Source organism: Colletes gigas, unplaced genomic scaffold, assembly GCF_013123115.1.
Source record: "Colletes gigas isolate AHSC1104 unplaced genomic scaffold, ASM1312311v1 Colletes_gigas_Sc00003, whole genome shotgun sequence".
In the NCBI taxonomy this organism is placed as follows: domain Eukaryota; kingdom Metazoa; phylum Arthropoda; class Insecta; order Hymenoptera; family Colletidae; genus Colletes; species Colletes gigas.
The window spans coordinates 10,147,470-10,166,098 of record NW_025106632.1 but is presented as its reverse complement, the minus strand read 5'-3'; the positions used below and the strand labels follow the sequence as shown (position 1 = coordinate 10,166,098).

Genomic DNA, 18,629 nt, shown 5'->3' with positions numbered 1-18,629 from the left:
AGGCAAATTACTTTGATCGTTAACCTGGAACATTCAGCCGTTTAACGTGAATTTTATCGCCATTGGAAAATATTTTTCTTAATACTTTGATCAATCGTACAGTACGTTGAATAAAATCTAATAAATACTTAACGTTAAAAGAACACTTGGGCTTTGATGCTTATAATAAATAAATAATTTTCCCGGCAATTCGTCGCTTCTTAGAAACGACAGGAACGATCTCGATGGCTCACAGTTTTAAAATTGTTAAAATTTCTATCATAAGTAAATTATTTCAATCTTCGAGCTTAAGAGCTCTTTGGACTTAATTAAAGTGATTAAAGTGACCACGATTTAGACACCAATAAAAAAAAATCGTAAAATAGTACGAGTCGAGTTTGCAGGGAAATTGAACATTGTCCGACAAAGGGTTAAAAGGACGCTTCGAACGAAAGGCGTCGATGATAGCTAATTGAATTTCAAGAAAGCTTCGAATTAAGCGTTAACGGGAGATGCATCCAGCATGCTAATCCAACCGCTTTAGCAAACGTTGCTCGCGCGATTTGTTCTTCTGTCAGCGTGCACGAAAAGAAAATAACCGTACTTTTATCGACACCGGATGCGATGCGTCTCATCGAGAATTTCGATATCCACCGTCCGGAAAAGAAAGTCGGATGTCGTCCAGAACTTCCTCCTGTCGCGCTGATTCTATATTCAGCCTGCGCTACACACGATTTTTACGTCCATCGAACGACCACGTTCGCGATAACGAGACACTCGACGATTATAATTCCCCGTAACGCGAGTGTCCGTCCTCCGAAACGCCGCGACTTGGAAAACCAACGGGCAGCTCCGACGCGTTTAAACTATCCGACGCCTAGCGTCTTGGACGGAATAGCACCGACGCTTGCGCGTCTGTTCAACGAGTCCTTCGACGATGACCCAAACTGACGAAACGATTCGCTGAATCGTGGAAACGTGTTGCAAGAAGCTACAAAGAATGTCCCTGAACGATGTTCGCGACGCTAAAGAAACTGCCTTTTCACAGTTTGTGATCTTATTCGTCGATAGATTACGCTATTAGGTGTACATAAGTAGTCCACTAGTTTTTCGTATGATTGGCGGAGTAATTTCAATTCGACATAGTTGGTACCTTTTGTCAGTAACCAGTCAACTATGTTCGACGACTATATCCGTCATGCGTAAAATCTAGTTACCACTTGCTGCATAAATTGTAATTTTAGCGAAAACTAAAATATATTCGTAAATTTCGATATGTTTAGAATCTTTGGAGGTCAAAACGAAAAGAGGGTCGACACAGCTGACTGGTTAAGCGAGATACATAATGGCGAAACATTGTATTTTTTATTGAATTATGGCAACTAGAAAAAATATGTGTTTACTATTTTCGGCTGTTCTACGAGCCTAGAAAGTTTCTTTGAAATTAGAGCCAAACCATTCGCGACATTTCCTCGTCAATCGATTGGTACACGACGATATAAGACCTCTGGTCGCGAGATTGGCCAAAAGATATGCATCGATCTTTCAGGCAATCGCTCGTTTCGATCGATCCGACACGCCTTGCGTGATAAATGGTTTTTAAATGTCGAGGAAATGAAACAATGACTGAACGATTTGATTGCAAGTAAAGACCAATTTTTTTATCGAGCATCTATAATTTGATTCGAAAATGAAAGGTGTTGATCAACGATAGAAATTACTTCAAATTATATCGGTATGTTTTGACAACGAACAACGAATCTGATACAAAATAGTGGATCGCTTATTTGTACACCTAAATCTAAATTTCATTCAGGAACAGTATTCCTAGCTATTCGGTGTATGGACGACGAAAAAAACTCGTCTAAAACCATTTAATGGTCCTACACTTCTGATCCTATCTTTAGGATCTGGATAACTGGAGCAATCGTGTCCCCCAGTGAAACGCGACTACGAAACCAGTCGAACCGTTTATGCACCGAAGACACCAAGAATCTACAACACTTTTACGAAACATTCGTGTCTTCAGATTGTCTATACAAGCATAAGAAGTACGTTTCGACCTAACGATTGTAACAACCAATCGAGGACATACCCGATAAGCACGATCTACCTACGCGACTGTCAGTAAAGATGGGAGATCGAAAGATCGGTTAACCCTCTGTTTCACGAATTTTATTTCATCTTTTAAAATAGAAATTACGTCCTAAACCTTCGTTACTTCGTGAGACGATATATTCTTGGAATCACTTTTTATATAGTCTCATAAATGGATAAATGAATGTTTTGAAATACATAATATTTTCTGGTACACCATAATGTTAAATGCCACGAGTAAATGCAATACGAATCGCGATCTCTTTTAGGACTGATAATTTTCTGTCCCTGAAAATCCTGTAAGCTACCATCAAATCCGAAAGGGTTAAAATATTCGAAAAGAGGACGTTCATAGCACGTGCAGACTTGGCAGCGAATGTGTCAAACTATTTTCATCGAGAAGCGGAATTTTGCATTCCGCGTTCAATGTAGCTGGATATAATCCGCAAGAGTTACTTGCATTAACGAATGCAGAAGAATCCACAAATATTATAGCGAAGAGAATTATAATATATTTCGAGAAAACGAAATTACCGATGATACAAATTTGCTAAAAAGAACTTGAGCAGTGGCGATTAACTTCTGATTGCTAGAGAAACGGACTAAGCAAATGCAAATTCATGGCTCGGAGTTCCGTTTAGAGCGATGGCATTAAAAAATTTAAGTTAATTGACGCGGCGCTCAAACGTGTGTAAAAAAATCTATCACTATAGCCTTCCCTAGTTTCGCGTAGTCAGATCGAAATGTCTGACTCAATACGGGTTATAGTTCCTTCGATCTCCCATCTGTACCCATAGCGCGAACAATCGACTCTTATCGGGCAACATCTACTAGGCGTGTACGAGAACCCGATCCTCGGGCAGAGTTGGGTCCAAGTATCGAAAGTGTCCGGCGTCATGAAACCCCGGTAAAAACTAAAACACATAGTCGCAATGCATTTTGGTGAAGACGAATCCCTATGGGATTCGTGACAATGAAACTTGTTTACGTACTAACTGGACCAACAGAACGATGACTCGGATAACGAAGTGCGGACCAGTTAATTCGATTCTAAAACGTGTTCACACAGGCTTCCGGACGCTTTGGAGACCTCGACCCGATCCCGAGAGAAATTCTTAATTCAAGATTCTGGAGTTCCCGGGTATAACGTTGAATATCTAGTCGCCCGGACCGCGTGCCCCGTTGCTCGAGCGTCCATCGAACGACCCCCTGATCGATCATGGGTACCGACACGGTAGCCACCAGGCGGTAGGACGCGCTGACGCATCGGGTACGCGGAACGAGCCGGAGGATAAGCTGGTGCTCGTTCGAGTGGGGCAGTACTACCGTTGGGGATGCGAGTGCGACATGTGAGGATGGTAGGCAGCGTGATGGGGCGGCAGAGGCGAGGGACAGGACTGCTGATAGGGGCCGGCGGCCAGCATGGGACCCGGACTGGAGCATGGTACCAGGTGCGAGCTCGGCGAGGCCGCGTGCGCATGCGCAATCAGGTGCGCGTGCTGCGCGTGCGAGGGTGGCGCGTGCTGCGAACCCGGCGGCGGCGGCGGCGGTGGCGGATGGCCGGGTGGCCCTCCGGTTGGTCCGCCGCCAGGATACCCGCCGTGCAGCGAGCCACCGTGCGGCGAGCCATACACCAGTTGCCTTACTTTCTGCTCGTCGTCGGCTATGTTGTAGGTCAGTTCGGTCTCCTCGAACCCGGTCGCGGACATCCTCTGATCCCCGGATGAGCCGGAGGTGGGCGGGTCCGGGCTGTTCAGGCAGGTCTGGATCAACGCCTTCCCTGCCTCGCTGGTTATCATCGGCTGTAGCTTCCGTGTCGCGAACGTGTACACGTGGCCCGTCTCGCTGGCCACCAGCAGCATCACCTGCGTACCCGTCAACGTCGACAGCTCGTACGCCTGCAACCAGAGTTCACGATTAATTAGGGGTGTCCCTAACGCGGGCTGTCTCCTTCGATTCGATGGTTTATTAATCCGTTAAAACGGACAATTGTGGAGCTACAGATCACACTTTTACTCTTTCACTCTAATATGTAACGCTTTTAGATCAGCAACCACTTTTCTGTTCAACGTTCCGGAACCTTCTGCCCTCTGTCATACTTCCGCTGTTTTCTCACGCCGTCCGGACCCCTTGTTCCTCCCTTTCGTCGGCAACCCAGGGTCCCTAATTATCTACTCAACACGATTCACTTTGGTAATTAACCCCTGTCTTCCCCATGTGTCGCACAGTACTGGTGACTGAACTACTCAATTTTCGACTTATGGCCCCTAATATTTTTTTAAAGAGAATGGAAGGATTCATTGACTGATGTTAAAAGTATATGTATGTTATTTTTATTTAATCCTTGCCTAGTAAGCCTAGGACGATTTTTATCTAGTGAGCTATAATTGCCCATGCTTTCTTAGCTCTATCTACTATTTACTAATCTCAGAATAATAAACGTAAACAAAACAAAACTGAAGATGAAAACGTAACGGATCCATAAAGTCTATATGTAATTTTATAAAGAAAATTTATGTGATCTTTATTTCTTTATACGTCAGGAAAAAGGATAAAATTGAACTTGAAAATAAGCTTTGGAGAGAGTTTCTATGTTAGCCATGGAACATGTACAATGGAAAGTCTACGATTGTTGGCATTTAAAATAGAATGATTCGAAACTGTTAGAATTTGAGAAAAAGGTGAGTGATCAAAGCAATAGTCATCCTTGAAAATTCGTCTTCCTATTAGTTCGAATAATCCAAGTTTTATTGTAAACATTATACAATTTGAAACACGTTGCTTTCGCGTAATACTTCTCCGTGTGATAGGAACAAACTCTATTTTAATATTTCTAAGCGTTACACTGGCTACAAAGGTGTGCCTATTATATATTCATACATTGTTAAGAATGCATTCTTATCTATAGTCAATAACGTTCGCGTCGTATTATCTTTTTTGGCACAGAGTTTTTATGATCCTTATCAGGAAAAAATGACGAATTCTGTACATAAAATTTTTGACCTTATTTATCGCTTATCTAAATTCTTTTTTAACGCTACCACTCGTTTGACTGTATAATATTTTTTATTCGTTCTTAATTAAAATACGATTCCACAGACTTGTCTTCTATTAAATTACTAATACACAATTATATCTACTTAATGCCATACTTATGACACCACGCGATCACAAATCGGATTATTTATTCTTTAAAAATGTCGTTAGCTGATTCGTTTTTTGCTTACAAATTCATAAGTCAACTGATTAATTATCTTGATATTCTGCATACATTGAATTTTCCTGTCTCAGCTCAGTATCTAAGGAATCACTTTTGGTTTGCTAATCTTTATCGAATGCTTCACTGCAAATTCAATTGTTCAAATTGCGCTGTTACGAGTACCAACACATTTTCTTTATTTTATTCTTTTTTTTTTATTTTTTTCCTCATCCTTTTAACCTTTCTTATCCACTGTATCAAATCTTCCAGTACATAATCCAAACAAGTATAGTTTAGAACAGATTGAAAACTTTAAAGCACGAATGAAAGTTTGTCAAAGAGATACAACGAGTAAAAAGTATACAAAACAAAAATACGATTAAAAGTTGCAAGTATAAATAAGCTTATAAAAGGATAAAGTATAAATATCCAGAAACCGTTGGAAAAGGGTATACAATAATGAGAAGGATAGAAAATGCAAAAGGTTAGCGATCAAGCTTGAAAAAATGAAAAGCACGCAGAAGAAATTCAGGTGTATTAGGAACGAGGTGATGTAAGATGAAAAATGAAATGAAAGGACTCCGTAAAAGAGAAGAGAAGTGGGAAGAAGAAAAAGTAGAACTGTAGAAACGAATAGCTAGTTTAGAGAACAAGTTACAGGATATGGAAGGAAGAAAAGAGGACGACGTAGGCGGTAGCAGGAATGTAGAACTTCAAATAGAAAAGATAGTAGAGGGAATAGGATGAAAAACGGTAAGGTAGTTGGAAAAATGGAAAAGCCAATCATTATCATTACAATACAGGTCTACAAGAGTGGAACAAGCTCTGCCAGGATTCTATGTAACATACAGTTGGAGCCTTTTAATATCAGTCTTTAACTATTAAAATTTTTAATCAAAATTATTTACATCTCAGTTCTTGTTCAGGATTATATAGAGATTAATGATCAATCAGCAATATTGTAAATGTAAAAACTATATTTGTGTGTGTGAAAAGGTAATTTGATTTGCAAGAAGTTGAATTTCAGGTGCACAATCTGTACACTGTGCAGAGTTTGGTTTGCAGCTGATAACTACTGTCTTCTCGCTAATAAAATGCATTTTGAAGATAGTAATGCAACTGGTCATTGGTTTAAACAACACGAAATCATGACCAACAGTAAAATAATATTTTTCAGGACTTCTGACCACCAAATCTTGAATTTCATCCAGGATTCTCCCTAGCTTTCCAGTACACGTAATCACTCATCGTGGACTGTTAGCGTTTAGCACTGGAGGACTACAATTACCCTTTGCATCGAAAGGGTTTAATTAACAGGAGATGCGAGAGATAACGTCATGGACGATTTACGTTGTGCTCGGAGGCCATAAAAGTGAAAAATGTTCGAAAAGTGAAGCTACAGAGAGGATACGCGGAAACTGATTCTCGCCAGGCGAACAGTAAAAGTGGCAATTAATTATTTTAAGAAACACTAAATACTAGGTCATTGACACTTGGTCGGGTCTTGAGCGTAGTCGCGCCGAACCGGGTAAGAATATATTATCATAACTGTGAGACGTGTGACTCATGGAACATCCAAGATGAACCAACGCAAAACGCAGAAATTTATGATGCACGCTTTCTACCGTTTAACAGTCTTTGGTTGAGCAGAATGACCATATCAGGGACGCGTGTTCGCGATGTGATCTAATTAACGAGAAACATAGCGTTTTAAACGCTGAAACAAGTATTTGCAGCTTGCGCGATCATTACAGTGAAAGTTACAACTGAAAATAGGCACTCGGGAGGTAACAGCGTTTGCGGAACAAATGAAAAAGATTACACGCCTTTGTTAGGGAGAAATAAACGGGTTTCCATTAATACTATCCTACAAGAATATTTCCTAAAATTTTCCAGTTAAAAATTTGCAACAATAATCAACTTAACCAGTCGAGAATTATGCGTTTGAGTACCATCGAATTTGAGACATAAGGTACCATTGTTTTGGCTTAAAAAGGACAATTTATATATTATACTATTATACAGAATAATCCCGAAATAAATCGAAAATATGGAAAACTTCATTCGATTTATCAGTAATAAAAATTTGTTATTTTTTACCTAGTTTTAATCAGTTTGATGGTTTTCAACCCTTTAAAGAAAAGATGCGATACTTTTGTGTATAAAATTTGATGACAAAGTATTTTTTACTATCTGCAGTTTAATAATAACGAAATGATGGAAATAATAATTCCATGGTGGAACGATGAAATACTCTGTTTTGCTAAAATCAAACCTAACTTAACTTAAAGTAATTAAACTAATTTGGACCGAGGTTAACTGGGTTAGATCTCTCGCGATGACTGAACTAAACAGCGAAGGCAGAAGGGGTGATTCCATCACTTAAGTCCAGTGGAAAAATTGCCACTTTGAAGCGAGAATCACTGTGGATTGCATAAATACGCACAAGTCCAAGAGGCACGTATCTCGTAAACAAATTTTGCTGAAGCTTTCGAAGAGAGCATTGCTTTATCGAATATCATCAAGTACGGAATACGAATTGAAATTTTTAATCGCGATGTTTAAACATCGAATAAAAAAAAGTATTTGTTTCTAATTCACGAACCGTACGCTCGAAACATTATCGAATCATTTTTTAGCTTTGGAAATTTTTGCAAGATGGACCTTGCCCTCTTAAACGTGCACGAACCTTTTTATATCCACCTAAAAAAATAAACTAACTTGAACTATAAATTTACAGGTCCTTGAAGAACGAAAGTAACGCTCGTCAAGCCTCTAAACATTCAACGCCTATCAGGAACACATGATTTATTCAAAACATTATGGAGCACATTTATGCAAATACTTTCCGCCTGCGCACCCATTAACGCGCGATTTTTATAAATAATTAATTCAACGCGCGCCAGAGAAAAAAAAAATACGTTTGCATTTGCGTTCGAGGCATCATTACTTTAATGACATAAGAATTATCAAGGTTTGCTGAAACGCTTCATAAATACACCATGGATTCAATTTGTTCTTTTTGTGGCATAAACCCGCCGTTTCTATGAAAATACATAGTGTATTTAATTAGAATCTGCGTTTCGAGATTCAATTAGCTATCGAGGAGCATGCTGGATAAGGCAATAGGGCATTCGTGACACAAGGATGAATAAACATAAGAAAACGTCATAAAAATGTTACATAAATGGCCTATGAACGAATCTGCAAAGGAAACCTAATTACAAAGTTTGTTATAATTAACATTCCAACAATTTAGTAATTAGATTTACGAGAGTGTGTATTTAAAAAGATTAAATATGCGATCGACGTTACATTTTTAACTATAAACATATAATTAAAGATCTTTTACAGCGGACAAAATTGGTATTTTATATTTATCGTAGGGCACTGCTGTTTATTTAAAATTTCACATTAACTTTCATTTTTCTGATGCCGTTGTAAAGTAATTTTGTCAGTTTCGTGTCAAAACATGGCTAATTATAGAAGCCCGTCTTTAGAAAAGGGGAACAATCTATCTTTGGTTTTCTAAATTCGTATGAAAGATGCAATTTGTTTTAGGTTCTTCTACGGATTTAGCTACCACGAAGATTGGATCGAATAATCACCTACACGATAATCAAACGTTCGTTAAAAATGAAGAATTTAATTTGAAAAATTCATAAACTATTCCAAACGTTATAACTGTATCATCAAGTACTGTTTCTTAGAAACAGCAAAAACATTTAACGACTCTGATAGATGCGACACACCTTAATTGTTATAATGAACAAAAAGGATGATTGATAGCAACCATTAAACGAAAAATATAAACGATTATTATGCAATTAAAATAATGATTCTTAGAAGAACGTTATATCCAATTTAAAGAAATTTAAAGGCAACTTTCACGATACTCTATGCAGCCTATGGTCATTTCCTAAAATAGAAAGCACAACCTTCACGTTCATATTTAAACGCATACTTTACTTATCATACGTAACGGATACGTAACGAAACCATAGCAAAGACAGGCGAAAAGTTTTGAGCTAATATTACAGTAAGATAATTATAAATAACAAAGTTATATGAACTCAGCTTCTTTTTTTCTCGATTTTTTTACCTTTCAAATTTTGTGAAATTATTTTCAAAATAGACGAAATCTGCAACTAATAGTATTGTCTGATTGTTATATTTTAAGAATATTTCTTTGTTATATTCTATGGCGACAAAACAAATTCTAAAGTAAATGCATATCTGAATCTCAAAGGTAGAATTCGGCTGTCGATTATAATCGATGACAGGACTCAGTCATAAATACATCCTTGACAACTATAATCGATATGGAAGTATACGAATATAATATTATATCGTTGTCTAAAAAATGTGGTAAAAATAACTTTATTAATTTTATTGTCTGACGTGATTTTCCGTTAAAAATTATACACAATTTGTATAAAAAAACCTTCCTTGTTTCCCCAACAGTGTTCAAGATTGCATTAGGGGATGAAACTATAGAGTAGTTTCTTAAATACCGTCGTTGGAAAAACCCCCTATTTTTGGCTGTTCTACAAACCTATGTATATTCTATGATTAAAATCGGGCGAAGAGGAAAAGCATTGAACCATCAAGTAAGCGCTCTCGCACCACCCGCTATTCGTGGGTCGAAGATACGCGAAAGCTTTCGATGGAATCACGGAGAGAATCGTTGGACAATCGTCGCAGTTTCACTGTTCGTAACAATTTCCAGTGATGAAAGACTAGCGTACAAACGCGCGTTTCCTTGGTATATTTTCATCCGAAATACACGGATAGATTATAGGTGCGCAACTGCACAACGAGCGCAACAGTTGTTACTCATAAATCGCGCGCTCCAAAAAGTAGTTTGCGCGCGCAATCGGTAGCCACGCGACGGCGGCGCTCGTTTTTCTTATTTTGTTAAGGTTAACGCGTTTTACTAATTATCGAAGATTAAAAGATTAAACCATGATGTTTATATCGATAGCTTAAGAACAGTAATTCTTAATCTTTTTTTTCCACGTTTTTCAACTGTACAAACACTAACCGCCATATGCAATATAAATGTACCTATAACTTGTGTTAATAGGAAAATAAGACTATCGTTAGGATCTTATTCTTATCTGAAATCAATAATTCTATAATTATCAGCGACCATTGCTTTTCCAGTATCATACCATCCAATAATAATTAACCCCACAGTTGAAAACGTAATTTCGTTGTTCTTGATGTTCGTCTTATAGAATCATCTTTCGAAAGGATTACTATTAGCAGTCGAACCAGTGTCGAGCAAATGATTTGTTTACATTTATCATGACTATTTCTACAATGTAATTATACCGTAATTGCACAATAATTGCCACGTAATCGTAGTATGATTAGTGTTGTAAAAGCAAGCCATATACGAGCTTCGAAGTTGCGGGGGTTCGAAACTTTAAGGTCAGTTTAAATCATACTTTTACAACACTAATCATAATCACATATTATTAAACCGTACAAGTATAGTGTAATTATTGTATAATTATAAAGTAATTATAATGGAATTACTTTATAGAAATAATCAAGGCAAATGTGTTCGGATTATAATTTGCCCAACAAAGCCCAGCGCTTCTCTGGTACGTCTGTCCATTACTTGCTATTTCTACTTGTGCCAATGTCCAAGTCGTATTCTAATTGGACGCGTACCCGATGAGTTTTCACGGTTAATTTTCATCTGTTGCGTTGATGTTCTTTCACGCATATTTGAAAATTCTTATATATAGGAATCCTAACTAATTAACAAAATCGAAATATAGTCAATGATCCTCTGTGATACTTTCTAGTGAAGTTCGAGATTTTAAACGTTCGAGATATTTGGATATTTGTTTCAAAAATAATATTTGATGATCACACATTTCTTAAACAATAACCAACTGTTATTATTCATTATTTACTCGAGTGTATTCGGTTGTCTAACATTTGTTAAAAACGATTGCAAAAGTGTTGTAACATTGATTTTCAAAACTGATCCTGGTCATGCATTAATGGGAACTGAGTTTAAAGGCAATTGTAAACAATCGAATTTGTATACAAATTTTATCGTTTGAACGTTATTCGTCCAAAATTCTCGAGATAGCTTCACGAACGAATATTGATCATTGTAAGATTATTCGTCGCTTGGTAAAATCTGACAAAATGTAAATGAATATGTAAATTTCCAATGAATACTTGGCATTGTTATTATTCGTTATTTATTTGTCATTCGAAAGTTTAAATGAATGGAGTTAATCAGTTGATTACGGTAGAGATGCAAAAAAATTTATTTTTGAAGTAGATCGTTTTCTGTGAAGCAGAAGTTGTGATAAAAAATGAATTTTACGCGATGAACGAAAACGATCGAAACGATGGTTGGATAAAGCAGAACGCGCAAAACGCGAAGGATAATGGTTACCGTTTGGTGGTCATAAGCAGCCCTTATTCATTATTGTTCGCAACATTTTGCTTGCATCGAAAATATAATTAATTAAAATATAAAATACGTCACAAGATCCTCTCTATTCCCTTGATTACTATTGTTTTGAACATTTGAATCGTTCTTAGTGAAATAATTTGTTCCGACACGAAGAATTTTTTAGGTTCAAAACATCTGATTTTTATCAAATTGGAATAATAAATGTAACTGATCGTTGGAAAAAAAAGAGACAAATCACACGGACATGTTTTAGGTTACATGTTTTTGATGTTTCGTTAAAAGGAAGATGACGTTTCATGCACACCAATCTAATACTTGTCACATTTCGAAACCGGCTTTTTGATTCGGTTGCAAGTTCCTGCAATAAATTCGTACACACTGTAACACGATTCGGGGACAAGGATACACTTTTTACAGTCACACAGAATCGATCGCGACGATCGATCATCAGTACTGATGTTGAACACACTTTACATCTATACGAAAATAGGCCGACAGGTTTGCCCGATACAAACCTTCTTCATGATTCCGGTTTTCCTTTTGGAGAAGGTGGTATACCTTCGGAGCTTATTGTCGATGTACTCCATCTTAATCTTGACCCGTCCTTTGGTTTTCTTGCCATTCGATGGGGGTGACTTTTTTGGTTGACCCAAACTCGTGAAGGATTCCTCCAGATTGTCGGGTACACACTCCGCGGACATTGGCATACCTTGTTGTTGCGAAAGCGCCTGCCGTGCGTTGCTGTCATCGTAACATACGTCCGAAGTGGTCCTCTTGATACCCCTCTGTATAGGTCCCACGCCGGCGTTCGGTGCGCCTGCAGCAGCCGCTGCGGCCATCATGGTGGCGCCACCGCGGCTTATTTGAGAAGTTGTAAGCTGGGAGGTGGACGGTCGGCCGTACATTTCCGAGCCAGCGTCGCTGCCTATCATCCCCATGCTGTACCCAAGACTTGCGTACCGACTATCTCTTCCGCCGCTAGGGTTGTCCATTACGGACTCGCACACATTTATTCCCTTTCCCTCGGCCCTTCTCCACCACGGAATCGCGAAAAGTCGGCGCAATGTTTCCCACGTGATCAACCATCTAGAGGAACACGGGACAACAACGCGCACTGCACGAGCGCTCCCCGCGAACTGAATGCGCGCTGAGTATCGTAACTTGACCTACGTGCTAACGCGGTGCCTGCGTACGTTACTGCGCAGCTTCTACCCCCACCAACATCCACGCACGCGGTAAAAATGTAGTCCACTCATTCCAAATAGCGTTTCCTGGAAGAAGATTTTGAAAATTTTTTTTACGAAAAAATAAAGGGGTTCACGATGGTTCCCGATCCGATGAGAAGCGCGTTTTGCGCGACTCCGATATTCCGTAATTCGTGGCGGAAAGATCGCGCGGAGTGGTACAAGAATCGACGAGAGGGCGTCCCCGGCTGCCATATTTAGAAGTAGACGTTACCATATTAGGGAAAGTTTGCCAAATATGGTGAACAGAGGTGGTCCTTCCTTTTCAAATGATCACTCGGCGCGCCGCGACAAAACACCAATCCAACTGACAGTAGCGCTTCCTGCACGCCTCTCCTCCCCCTCTTCTCTTTTACCGGTATGTCCTTCCTATTTCTACGTGCTTACTAAAACATAAGGCTGATAAGCGGCTTTCTGTATAGAGCCGCTATTTCTTGCCGCGTCCGAGCTTTCGTGCTTTTATCGACCTTTGTTTACGTTTAAATCATCCGAAGTATCGCGATTTCATTGAATGTGATCTGATCGTAAGATGTTTAAAAACAATACAATAAGGTACAACGCGTACAAATAACCCTTGTAATACTTAGAGTAATTTCATTACAACAGGGTATCGTTTATGCTGGCATTGGAGCATCGATCAGGATATTGCTCTTAATCCTGGTGAAATAATCATTTATTTCGTTCATATACTCTCCACATGAATCGTATTTTAATATTTCTAATTGGTTAGAACATATGTATAAGAATGAATCTGAATACTTTACAGAGTTCAACATAGTCATGAATACAGAGATTCAAATTTTTTGATATTTTTCTTTTACACGTAAATATTTCGATATTACTTACTATTCTTATATGCAAACTTATCCATCTAAAATATTGATAATTCATATAAATTGACTATAATTACTAATTTGCATGTTGTTTTGTTATTTAACCTAAATAAAAGAAATAAAAAATGTATCCAGAAATCTATATTAATGATATGTTTACATATATACAACTTAAGTCTTGTCTAGATGTAATATGTCCAATAAACTATTATATCTAAGATAATACAAATGTATAAGTATTAGTAGTGGATGAACACAACTTGTATATACAAATTTTTCAATGTATTCTTACACTTTATATATAAACATTTCTTAACTACTTTACAAATTATTCATTTTTTAATGATATTCTTGGTTCTTATATTACCCTAAAACGATTATTAATTTACATTATTTAATGAAATGATGATAATTATATATTTTTTACATTATGTAGTCACATACACATTTAATAAGACTAATTGCATATTATTATCTTTATTATAAGAAGTACCCATAAAAGTAAGTTATTCGCCAGATGCTATTGTATGTGCTGCAGAAATTAATGTATCATGAACTTCTCTAGCATATGCAACTTGTGCTCTGACAGTCATTAAAAACTGGGGATAGGTTAAAGCAGGTCCATCTTGTACTCCTACAGTGTCAGTACGTGTTGGTATGACAGACACTGGTAAATATCGTACAGCACTGGAATTCTGTGATAAACACTCTATAGAAGTCTTCAAATGTAATTCTATTTGATCACAGATAGAATAAAATTCTTCCATATTTTTATTAAAACGATGATCAGGTTGGTCGCTACCCTTAAGAGATCCAACATCTACTAAACTATTTTGATGTAATGTATGTGCTGCAGTTTTAAGAGCTATAGCCAGTGATTCTCTTAAAGGACCAATTAATGATTTAACTTTAGAAATATTATCAAGCTTTTCTTGTGCTTGTTGTTGTTGCTGTTGTTGTTGTTGAACTTGCTGTGGCTGTGCCTGCTGTGGATTTTGAGAAAGTTGAGGATTTACAGACTGAGTCATCTGTCCTACCCCGATTGCCCCTGGTTGTTGAATAGGGGGAATGTTCATATTGATCCTAATAATGCAACAATTAAACAAGATTCATATATTATAACAATTCAATTATAACCTTAAATTGCAATTAATTTATTGCAGATACCGTCTGTTAATATTAGATTTATTTCTATGAATTTCGATATATCCCCTTTTATTAATATGAAAAATGCAAATAGAATTTTACCTATTTTTTTACAAAATATCTGCAGAATGGATAAAACACTTTACTACATTCGAACATGTTTTGTTTTCCATTCAAACTTCAAGTTCACTGAGAAATTTCCTACCATTCCGTTAGGCGTTAGGGAAGTTCTTCGTTACTAATGTCGCCGTCAGTGCAATCAATTATACTAAATTTGGTCACACTGCTCTAGGGAAATGGGCCGAAAAATACGTTGGATGTAACGTCTAATTGTATATCTTGTTTATGGTGACACGGAGTCGCATTAAGTGATAGGTCTATTCTGTACTTCATCTGTGTATGAACGAACCTACTGACATAAATTTTGTTTGTAAACAAGAGGAAAAAATTTACGATGGATGCACGAAGACGAGACAGAGAACAAATTGGGTTATGTGGGGTTGACAGAATTTGGGGTAAATCGCCAACACGAATCGAAGAGTAAGAAATTACATGCTTCTCCTTAGTAAAATTTTATTATCTGAAACTAATCTCGGTGATTTAAAATACATTACAGTTGTTTTTCATCGGTAAAATTTTGTTATTGTTCGTAAATTCTATATACGTAGTAACTGTTAATGAACGTTTTGATGCAGTTCCGATGAAGATGACGAGTTTCATAAATATAAGGATAGCATTATACTGAAAGATAGGAAAAGGAAACATGAGATGAAGAAGAAGGTATGTGGAAGAGTATAACATAGTGAGTATAATACAGAGAGTAACAAAAGTATTTGGACACTATGATATCTTTGGATCTATTCTTGTGTTCTAATTTAATTATTTGTACAGCAAATACATCAAATTTATTAATATTAAATGTTATTAACAATTTTTTTATTACTCACTATATGTGGATCATCAAATATACACAGAAACTGTTTTCACCACTTACTTTACTAAACTTCAATACTGGAAGCAACTAATTCTGCTTAATTCATTGTTATTACTGTAATTTTCATTGTTGGTTTAATATTTATAATTGGATTGTGTTATTATGTTTCTTTTAGAAAAGTAAAAAACTAAAAAAGGAGAAGAAAGCCAAAAAGGAAAAAAAGAAAAAGCGCAAGAAAAAGAAGAAAAAGTCAGACAGTAGTTCTGGTAGTGATTCTGAAGAATTAGAATGGGTAGAAAAGAATGGATCCAATGACAAAGCAAAAGTTAAGAGAGGATCCAGTTCAGATGATAGTGGCGATGAGAGCATATTAGGTCCAGTTCAGAAACCACATGTCACATTGTCTGCTAAAGACTTTGGTAAGGCTCTTTTACCAGGAGAAGGTGCTGCCATGGCTGCATACGTGGCAGAAGGAAAACGTATTCCTAGAAGAGGTGAAATTGGTTTGACATCTGAAGAAATTGCTTCCTATGAATCTGTTGGCTATGTTATGAGTGGCAGCAGGTAACACATTTTAAGTTGGTTTATCATAATTGTATAACATGTTTGCTGCCATACCTGTATAACAGGTTTTTCCTTTGCCATTTTTAAAAAATGCCTATAGCATCTTGGAATCCATATAGTTTCCTGTACTCGCCGCCAGAGGGACCGTTCCTCTCGCAAGCACTCGACCGATCTTCCGTTTGTATATATGCAAACCTCAAATGACTACCAATATGCTAGCATTTAAAGCAGGGTCTGTTAGGATTCCACCAGCAGACCCTGGCGAAACACTCGCTCTCCTCTCTCCCTGTCCTTTTCTTACCATCTCGTCAACAAGACCCCTAAACATTGGTAGCAACTTTTCTTGACAGCAAACATGTTACTGGAAAATACTTTTATATTTTTTTAGAAAACATTACCAAACGGTAACAAACTTTAATATAAAGATATAATTTTCTTCTTTTTACAGACATCGACGAATGGAAGCTGTCCGTATTCGTAAAGAAAATCAAATTTATTCTGCTGATGAAAAACGCGCGTTAGCCATGTTTAGTAAAGAAGAACGACAAAAACGAGAGAATCTCATTTTGGGGCAATTTAGAGAAATGGTTAACCAGAAATTAGCACAGGAGCAAAAGAACAAATGATATAATTGTTTTATACAAAAAGATAAGTGACCATTTTCATCTAATATGATAATAAGACATTTCTTATTAGTTTCTGAGAGTTGATATTAATTGAAACTTTTGGGAGTAAGCTGTGTTCTTTGAGGAAAATATTCCAACATTTTGCCAACAATGTAGCTAGTTTCTTCAAGCATCAAATGTTAGACCTTAAACATGGCTTACATCTAAAGGCCTCAATATAATATGATAATGTACATATAATGTGTAATAACCTACTTAATATTCTAATTATACAATTTATTGTATTATTAATTAATTTCAATTTAAACAATTGTTGTTTTCAATGATTAATAATATTTTACGTGTAAGTATGCCTAAATAGATAAGAGTTGACTATTATGTACAAAAAATCTACACCTTTTGATTACTTTCCCAATCTGACCATCCTCCAACATAGTTCTGTACACTGAAACATAAATTATTTGATTTAATTATAGATATTGTAAAATATATGTATAAATAATCTATTGGGAATTGCATGCATTCAAGAAAATTCACATACTTTTGATATTCATGCATTAGTAATTCTTTCTGTACCATTTCACTTCTTTTACCAGAATAGCAACTTAGTATAATTCTTGTATCCTTTGACGGTTTTTCTTTATCAAATTTATCTTTAAAGTCCTTTCCAGAAAGATTCAATACTCTTGTAACATCACCCACTATAATGGTATAATACTATTTAATAATAATATTTTAATAAAATAAAATATTTAAATATACATACTTGGTATATGAATACTTCCTGGCAATTTTCCAGTTTGATCAACTTCACTTTGTTCTCTGACATCAATGATCAGTACACTATCATCTTTCTGAGCCTCTAAAATATCTTTATAATAAACTTTCAGAGATTTTTGGTCACCTTCAGACATGGTATTAAAATTACTTTTAAGAAATATTGGAATTGAGAAATGCAAAGTTGAATGGTCTAAAATAGGATAATCATTAAAGAATGAACATTTAATACGTCAAAACAATTGAATGTTTAACAAGTTTGTGCAAATTACCGTGTATAGCAAATGTTCTATTACGTGATGTACTGTTAAACAATTTATCATGCGTAAATGTTTTTTGTACAATACGTGAATTGCAACGGAATGATCTAAAAGAAACGACAGGTTTACAAAACAATCGTGTTTTGTTGTAAACCATAATTAGTTCACGAGTGATAGACATTTCTGGTCCGTACACAATTATGAAATGTGAGCTGCATGTGCAGTATTCAACATTTAAATTCCGTGAACTACGTGTGAAAGCGCAATAAGTTAAGCTACATTCTGAATAGCTTTGCTATAGGTCCAGTGATATTACATACACCGTACATTTTAAACGATTACATTGTTATCATATAATCGCATTTTATGTTGCTGTTAAAGATGAGATAACGATAATGTTTTTTTATTAATTTCCGAGAGTAATGAGAATGAAGCATATCAATGAACGCAACGTAAAAATTTATAGTAAAAAATAATAATACAGAAAATTATTACACGGTATTTCGTATCGCATGTTAATGT

The 18,629-nt window shown here is 36.6% G+C and overlaps 3 protein-coding genes across 3 annotated transcripts in view; 1 reads left to right on the top strand and 2 right to left on the bottom strand.

The window, feature by feature from the left end:
* LOC122404789 (serum response factor-like) overlaps positions 1–15,056 on the bottom strand; it is a 35,474-nt gene extending 20,418 nt beyond the window's left edge. Inside the window, exons 1-4 of the mRNA XM_043409015.1 lie at positions 14,938–15,056; positions 14,315–14,883; positions 12,239–12,870; positions 3,723–3,974 (exon numbers count right to left, since the gene is read on the bottom strand). Of these exons, the coding sequence (XP_043264950.1) occupies positions 3,723–3,974; positions 12,239–12,870; positions 14,315–14,876 (1,446 nt within the window). The 5' untranslated portion in view covers positions 14,877–14,883; positions 14,938–15,056. The remainder of the gene's footprint in view (positions 1–3,722; positions 3,975–12,238; positions 12,871–14,314; positions 14,884–14,937) is intronic.
* Positions 15,057–15,310: 254 nt separating this feature from the next.
* Positions 15,311–17,083, top strand: LOC122404829 (NKAP family protein CG6066). The gene is made up of 4 exons (XM_043409085.1): positions 15,311–15,486; positions 15,642–15,726; positions 16,056–16,444; positions 16,893–17,083. Exons 1-4 carry the CDS (start codon positions 15,401–15,403, stop codon positions 17,068–17,070), a joined length of 738 nt encoding a protein of 245 aa, XP_043265020.1. The 5' UTR covers positions 15,311–15,400; the 3' UTR covers positions 17,071–17,083.
* A 302-nt stretch (positions 17,084–17,385) lies between these two features.
* LOC122404832 (rhodanese domain-containing protein CG4456-like) lies at positions 17,386–18,345 on the bottom strand. The gene is made up of 4 exons (XM_043409089.1): positions 18,120–18,345; positions 17,837–18,040; positions 17,612–17,771; positions 17,386–17,515 (listed from the first exon to the last, which is right to left on the bottom strand). Exons 1-4 carry the CDS (start codon positions 18,286–18,288, stop codon positions 17,461–17,463), a joined length of 588 nt encoding a protein of 195 aa, XP_043265024.1. The 5' UTR covers positions 18,289–18,345; the 3' UTR covers positions 17,386–17,460.
* Positions 18,346–18,629: the final 284 nt, after the last annotated feature.

Bases quoted from the DNA above. Each gene is read 5' to 3' on its own strand.
- LOC122404829 (XM_043409085.1), top strand. From the start codon at position 15,401: ATGGATGCACGAAGACGAGACAGAGAACAAATTGGGTTATGTGGGGTT. The intron at 15,487-15,641 runs GTAAGAAATTAC...GTTTTGATGCAG, and splicing joins TCGCCAACACGAATCGAAGA to TTCCGATGAAGATGACGAGT. The intron at 15,727-16,055 runs GTATGTGGAAGA...TGTTTCTTTTAG, and splicing joins AACATGAGATGAAGAAGAAG to AAAAGTAAAAAACTAAAAAA.
- LOC122404832 (XM_043409089.1), bottom strand. From the start codon at position 18,288: ATGTCTATCACTCGTGAACTAATTATGGTTTACAACAAAACACGATTG. The intron at 18,041-18,119 runs GTAATTTGCACA...ATCCTATTTTAG, and splicing joins TAGAACATTTGCTATACACG to ACCATTCAACTTTGCATTTC. The intron at 17,516-17,611 runs GTATGTGAATTT...TTTATGTTTCAG, and splicing joins CTAATGCATGAATATCAAAA to TGTACAGAACTATGTTGGAG.